This window comes from Tigriopus californicus, chromosome 3 (assembly GCF_007210705.1).
Source record: "Tigriopus californicus strain San Diego chromosome 3, Tcal_SD_v2.1, whole genome shotgun sequence".
Classification (NCBI taxonomy): domain Eukaryota; kingdom Metazoa; phylum Arthropoda; class Copepoda; order Harpacticoida; family Harpacticidae; genus Tigriopus; species Tigriopus californicus.
The window spans coordinates 6,556,733-6,564,285 of record NC_081442.1 but is presented as its reverse complement, the minus strand read 5'-3'; the positions used below and the strand labels follow the sequence as shown (position 1 = coordinate 6,564,285).

Sequence of the window (7,553 nt, the reverse complement as noted above, 5' to 3'; positions counted from 1 at the left end):
AATTCAGGGAGCCAGTGAGTTAATGACTCGTTTGTCTGCTTTGGTTGAAACTGAGTAACGCAAGAGAAGTCAATCAGCCCGACACCCTGCTGCCCAACCACCAAAATGTGTTCAAAGCAAAGTCTTGGAGTGACTTTTATCTGACGAGCCCTCTAGCCAAGACCAATGCTTTAACTGATTTAAAAAAAAAATCTTTATTGCGAGATTATTTCTCATTGGATCAGGATATTTTTATTTTACAACATTATTATACAATTTGGTCTTGTCCCGTTCGGGGTTCCAGGTGCGCCATTCGAGGCGTGATGATCCATGAAAGGCGGGGGGAGACCTAGGATTGAACCTATGAACGCGAGCATAGCTCGGTCGCGCGTTTACCAACTGCGCTACGACCATCTCCCATTTGAATTATTTCATAAATAATATTGACATGCATTAAAGCATTGAAACCTTAGTTACATTTACGAATTGAATTAACACGCTGAATTAAAAAACAGACGTTGAATCTTGTGGAGACCTCTACATGCATATTAAAAACAATGCATTTAGTCCACCTTTTCCCATGTCAAATATTTCCCAAATTGTTTGTCAAAATATGTGCCTAAATAGGGTATATCTCGTATAAATGTACCATAAATGATTCGATAAAGTAACAGGTTGTGGTCAGATGTGACAAAGCAAGAGTTAACCGCTCCTTAGCCGTCAAATTGACAAATAAATGTTAGCATATACAGGGTGGGGAACCAAAATTTAGAATCTCACGCAATTTGCATTTACGGGTTAATCTTTCGATCAATCAAAACCCACTATAAGCAAACAACAAACCTATGATACTCTCCTTTCTAATGAGTCATCTCAAGTTACAATGGGACGAAAGGAAGCGATACAGGAAGCCAAGAGGCAACGGATCTGCGATCACCTCCTCACGGAAATGACCATAAGCTCATCGTCGACATCCTCAATGTATCCCTGGCCGCCTTGTAAAACGCCAAAATACCCTTGAAGGACTCAGATGAGACCTCAAGAAGGCCTGGCGTAGCGGCCACAATAAGAAGAGGACTGTGACCTTGTTGGAGAGAGTCAAGGCCAAGATAACAGGGGATCTGACAAAGTTCATGCACAGGATGGCTACCGAGATTAATGCGGACTTGAAGACCATTAGGAACGCCATTCAGGACGATTTAGGCTTCAAGAAGTATGCCAACACACACAAGTACCGTTTGATTGAAGCCATGAATGCCAGGAGGCTCAAGAGACTCAAGAGGTGCAAGAAGGTCGTCAGCTTCTGCAAGAACACTGGAAGTACGGTGGATATCTTCCCAGACAAGATCTTCGCAGGATGCAGGTTTGAACCACCAAAATGCCAGATTCCTGGTGAAGTCACTAATAGAGGACGTTGAGGGCATCAAATGGTAAAGCATCAGGCCCAAATCATGGTCCGTAGCGTCGTGACCTCCGATGGCAAGAAGATGGGACCATAATTCTTCAAGTCCAAAGAGAAAATCCGGGCAGATATATTCTATAAGATCCTGAGGTATACCATTTGGCCTTGGCTCAAGCATTAGTTTCTCTTAAGCAACTATATATTGACCAAAGATGGTGCCCCGGCCCACACATCCAAGCTGGCGCAAAACTTATGAGCCAAGAACTTCGCGGCCCTCTGGCCTAATAATTTCGGGCCATCTTAAGTCCTAATGAGAACCCACTCGATTTTTAAATCTGGGGCGTCTTGGAGCATGAGCCAAACAGAACTTCCCATCCAAACGTGGACTCCCTAAAGTTCAGCACCACCAAGGAGTGGGACAAAATGTCCTTGGCCTTCATCATGAAGAGTTACGCTTCTGTTCAGCCTCGAATTGAGCCCTTCATTGAGAATAATGGAGATCACATTGTATGAAAAAGTCAGATCTCAATAAGCATCGCAAGCCTTGTTTAGAACATATTCTCAAAAGTTGCTTCATACCGCCGCCATTAGCCTTTTTTCAAGGCCATTTGAATTTTCTAAATTTTGTTTTCCCACTCTGTAAGCAACCCTTCAGTTTGCAAGAACCAATTGAGTATTTTTGAATGAGATAACTAGGGATGGGGGAAAATGTGCAATGGCACACTTCACTGATATAGTGCAATATCTGGCTTGATTGCATATTTTCAGCATATTTTGAGGGCTTTGGGTACAGAGTGCCTTTAACTAATCATAACATTTTGACATTTTAAACCCCTCAGTTGCTTTATTCAAAATTCGAAAATCTAGAACCACCGAGAAAGCATGAACTGGTGAGATTGTCGAACGCAGGGACTGAGCAGAGTGACCTTCCATATATTCTGCACTTAACCTACTATTCATAGTTCATTCCATGTTTAGTTAGATCCAACACAGTAAAATAAAAGTACCATAAGGATTCAGCAAATTTGTTCAATATATTTCTATAGACACAAATTTATATCTTGGTTAGAAAAAAACGTTTCCTTGGTTTAAGCAAAGATGACATAATTGGTGGATGCAGAGGTTCTCGGCGATTTAAAGAATTCAGTCGCTTTATTGAGATCGTATGTAATAAAAATGCCCAATTGAACACCCTATCAGACGTCTCCTTGGATTTGTTTTTTTGGTAGATGGAAGTCACACAATAGGGGGTAAAGCTTTTCAAATGTGTGGTTGGATATATCGCACATTCAAGTCCAGAGTTAGTATCAGGATGTCAAAGTCGACTGTCTTCACCTATTTGGGCTCCAATGAGTTCAGCAGATTTGCAAAAGGTCGAACAAGTCCAAAGATGTTTCACTAGGAAGGTCACAGGAATGAGAGAGCTCTCGTATTGGGAGAGACTAGAAAAGTTGGGACTGTACAGTGTTCAGAGAAGGTACGAAAGGTGTTTGATACTGTACGTCTTCAAAAATATCCGTGAGCTTTGTCCCAACCCAGGGTTTAGGGGCAAATCTAGTGACCGTCGAGGCTTTATGTGCATTTTGAGAGCACCTTCAAGCACTCGAGAATCCAGGCTGGATCAAACAATGAAGTCCACTTTGCATCTTTCTCGGGCTCCTTCATCGTTTAATTTGCTTCCCTCTAATATCCGTAGGGAATACGTAGGCCTTGTTGATCCGGTAGCATCTTTAAAGTCTGACTTGGACAAATTTTTAGATAGCATTCCAGATCAACCCTACATTCAAGGACTAGCTCGGTCTGCCAACTCGATCTCGTTGGTAGACCAAATATTGTTTAAAGTCTGAAAGGTAATAAACAGACGAATTATAACCTTTCATTTTAATAGAACTGGGGATTGCATTCCCTGTAGCGGTTAGACAAACTCGTGAAAAAACAAACCACAGTATTGATAGTCAACTTTTGCAATACATCGAGAAGCCCGGTGTCCCAAACGGGGAAAGGCTGAAATTTGACCATACGATTGCCGATTTGCCCCCGTCTTTCTTTATTTAAAGCCCCTTTTTAGTCAAAATTTATTGGAGAGTTCACACATTCAACATATGGCATGATTTGTTATATTTATTTGCCATATAGATAGACATGGATGCCTCACATTATTGATTTAGGGAAAGAGAAATTGAATGCCCGCTCCTTTGACTCTCTCAATTTGAACAATAAATCAGTCAATATTGAAAAAGGCGTGATTCATGGTTTATTGAAATGTTTATGTATCGTTTTGATCCAATTGATTCGAGTCAAAGTCTTCATTTTTCCTGATTTCACATCTATATTGGCAATGTCTGTGACTTGTTCCACTGGATTCACGTTGCCTTGTTGTTTCGTTCGTTGGAGATCGTTGCTTTGTTGAAGTTGGATTTTCTCTCCAAGGAAACCGGTCGAACCAGGTCGGCGCACAAAATTCTGTCTGATCCTCTTCAACTTCAGTGGTGCTATTTTGAAGGAACATGTACCATCATTCTACGAATTAGGCTTCAAAGAAAAAAAGAGAAAGTAGGTGGGAATTTGACACGAGTTTGCTTTTGTTTTTATGCCACGAAATTTTCTTTAGCTATTTGTTTGCTAAGGTTACATATATTTCAAGTTTCCAAAGCAAAAAGGAGAAGAGGTAAATCATATTTCATACAAGACTACGCTTGTTTCACAATTGTAATATGAAGTGAGGATATGATTCGAGGCAAACTGCCTCGAAAAACAACCAGCTGACGTGATTCCTTGGAGCTGGAAAAGGTGCCCAGTTTACCTGCTCTATGCTAGGAAAAAAATTGTCAATTATATCAATCACCGGCTAGTGCAATGAAACAGTACTTGATTACTAATGTTTTTTTAAATCTTTTTGGTTTGTATTTTCAGCCGTGATAGGGTCAAAGCTATGCCGAAAATGACATTTGTCTCCATTTTGTAACAAAGCTTTTTCGATTACTGAATATTAGTCTGCTCTACAGTCCAAATCAGGGCTCCAAACTCAACTTCTCCTTCACCTTCACTTCACAAGCGTGTCGATGATTTTTGCAAATTTCGTAATGATGACGGATGTTTCTGACAGGATTGAATCATTGTGCTCGTCATAACGTCAATCATCTTCTGCCAACTATGTAATACGTAATGATCCATGAATTATCATACATGATATAGGATATCAAAAATCGCTTAACAAAAAGTCCACACGGGTTCACAAAATACAGGTCCAAACCATTGGTCGAAAAAGAGGCTGAATTGATCGACCTCACGGCTGAATTGCGAATAAAAAACTTTGGACAAAGAATTGAACCTACCGGTGGATACTGCAATTAGTTTTTGGTTTCAAATATGACCCCAGGCGACGAAAAGATGCCTTGTAATAACTTTCCGAACTAGATTTTACGGCGACAATGGCACTAAAATTCCACATGCCTTAAATGAATCTTTTGTAAATTCTCATGAGTTCAAATCAGCGAACGAAAGAAGACCAAAATAATTGTTCCCCATTCACCAGTGGCATTCGTATAGCAACGGCATATTTGGCCTCGTTTCACATTCAGGTCTCTTTAGGACCGGTTTAGAAGTTGGCGATCCTGGAGAGACCTCATGCCGTCGGTCGGCTTTTCGTTCGTCTTGTTTCTCTTACGAGAGAGGAGAACGATCTCGGCTATAAATTCGTTCTCGTCCTCTCAATCGTCCTCCTTACTTGCTCGACTGTTGTTGAGAACACATCTCTTCAGGAACCTCAGCCTGCTGTAGCGATCTTTCGACCGGTTATTCGTGTGTGTGATTTCGAATTTCGAAATATCCTCAATCAACATGTCTAAGCCAGCATACAAAGTTGGTAAGTTCTATCTAGCCTGGTCTGAGCCCGCCCAATTGACAGTTGCGTCCGATGAATCTGCATCTCTCTCGATTTATTTATACGTATACGTCTTGTGCTTCTGTTTGCAGCCGACATTTCTCTGGCTGAATTTGGCCGCAAAGAGCTGGACATTGCCGAGAATGAAATGCCGGGTCTGATGTATCTGCGAGCCAAGTATGGAGCTTCCAAGCCGTTGAAGGGTGCCCGCATCGCCGGTTGCCTTCACATGACCATCCAAACGGCCTGTCTCATCGAGACCCTCATCGAGTTGGGGGCCGAGGTGACCTGGTCGTCGTGCAACATCTTCTCTACACAAGACCATGCTGCCGCCGCCATGGCCGCCAGAGGTGTGCCCGTCTATGCTTGGAAAGGCGAGACCGACGAAGAGTACATGTGGTAAGGAAGGCAGAGAGACCGCCGGCCACTGAGCTATTAGTGCCTACATCCCTAGCCTAAGTTTGTCGGGGTTGAACGACTCGAGTACAGAGGACGACACTCCTGGAGTTCCAAAAGAACAACTAGTATGTGCTTAGTAACGCAAGCCTGTCCATTCTAACTGCACGCCTCGTATCGTTGTGCGGGGCGGCCTAGAGGGTAGTCCGCGAGGAGGAACGTGGGCACGAATTTCCCACTAATGCATTGTTTGGAGGATTCCATGAGCTTGAAACGATATTTCGAGAGTTAATTTCAGCCCATGACTTGACTCACATCAACAGTATTGAAGTTCGCTAGAAATAATGCATACCGTAGTTTCACTGCAAATTTCAAGATTTAGCTGTGGCTTTCATGTTGACATTGGGTTCAATGGCGGCGAGGCCTTCAATTAAAGAAACGGTTAAACCGTGAAAGCACTTCCTAAACTGCTAGATAGCTGGGTTGTCCCATCGTAAAGCGCAATATACGTAGAGGTTTGAGTGTGCCGCACTAAGATTTGAACTAAAAGAAATTAAGTAACCTTTGTCAGATGAGGTTCACCCCCGAGGATATTAAAACGTTCCCTAATTTAAGCTTGATTAAATGCCTCTTGCATCAAATGCCACATTTCTAACAATTCATCTTTTCTGAGCGTCCATTGCCAGTACTTGGCGTCCTTAGCAAATGTAAAGGAAGAGTGCCCTTGTTTAAGAAGATTATCATAGATGCCTTCGGAGAATGACATCTTGATAGAAAGGAAAAGAGCCTTTTAGGCCTGGAAACATTGTCACGTGGGTAAACTCTATCCTGTCCTTTAGGTGTGTTGAGCAAACCCTCGTGTTTCCCGATGGAAAGCCTTTGAACATGATCTTGGATGACGGTGGTGACCTTACCAATTTGGTCCACGAGAAGTACCCTCAGTTTTTGGCCGATATCAAGGGTCTCTCTGAGGAAACCACAACTGGAGTCCATAACCTTTACAAGATGTTCAAGAGTGACAAACTGAAAGTTCCCGCCATCAACGTCAATGACTCTGTAACCAAATCGAAATTCGATAATTTGTACGGTTGCCGCGAGTCTCTTGTGGATGGAATCAAAAGGGCAACTGATGTCATGTTAGCCGGGAAAGTGGCCTTAGTCGCTGGATACGGAGATGTGGGTAAGGGGTCGGCTCAATCTCTTAGAGGATTTGGTTGTCGTGTAATCATCACTGAAGTCGACCCCATCAATGCCCTTCAAGCTTCAATGGAAGGTTATGAAGTTTGCACGGTAGAAAACGCCGTGTCGCGCTGTAACATCTTCGTCACCACGACTGGTTGCAAGGATATCCTCACCGGAAAACACTTCTTGCAAATGAAAAATGACGCCATAGTTTGCAATATTGGGCATTTTGATTGCGAGATTGATGTCAAGTGGTTGGAAGACAACTGCGTCAAGAAGACTAATATCAAACCTCAAGTGGACAGGTATACTCTACAAAACGGAAAGAACATCCTTTTACTGGCTGAAGGTCGCCTTGTGAATTTGGGTTGTGCCATGGGACATCCTTCGTTCGTCATGTCTTGCTCCTTCTCCAATCAAGTCTTGGCTCAGATTGATTTGTGGACTAACCCAGGCAAATATCCCTTGGGCGTTCATATGTTGCCCAAGCTCCTGGATGAGGAGGTGGCTAAATCTCACTTGGAAGCTCTGGACATCGAGCTTACCAAGCTCAGCTCTGATCAATCTAGCTACCTTGGTATTCCCGTTGAGGGACCATTTAAGCCTGATCACTACAGATATTAAACACTTCGCGTCCTGTATAATCTTTTGAACGAACGTGATCTCAATTTTCTGATTCTGAGGGCAACCCTGTGGATGACCCCCTGCAAC

General features: G+C 42.7%; 1 protein-coding gene across 1 annotated transcript; it reads left to right on the top strand.

Moving 5' to 3' along the window:
• The first annotated feature begins 5,080 nt into the window (after positions 1-5,080).
• Positions 5,081-7,486, top strand: LOC131877624 (adenosylhomocysteinase-like). The gene is made up of 3 exons (XM_059223355.1): positions 5,081-5,246; positions 5,357-5,663; positions 6,500-7,486. The coding sequence occupies exons 1-3, from the start codon at positions 5,222-5,224 to the stop codon at positions 7,464-7,466; spliced, it is 1,299 nt and encodes a 432-aa protein (XP_059079338.1). The 5' UTR covers positions 5,081-5,221; the 3' UTR covers positions 7,467-7,486.
• The last annotated feature ends 67 nt before the right edge of the window (positions 7,487-7,553 follow it).

Excerpts from the sequence above, each read along its gene's own strand:
- LOC131877624 (XM_059223355.1), top strand. The coding sequence starts at position 5,222 with ATGTCTAAGCCAGCATACAAAGTTG. Across the intron at positions 5,247-5,356 it reads TAAGCCAGCATACAAAGTTG|CCGACATTTCTCTGGCTGAA; the intron begins GTAAGTTCTATC and ends TTCTGTTTGCAG. Across the intron at positions 5,664-6,499 it reads ACCGACGAAGAGTACATGTG|GTGTGTTGAGCAAACCCTCG; the intron begins GTAAGGAAGGCA and ends CCTGTCCTTTAG.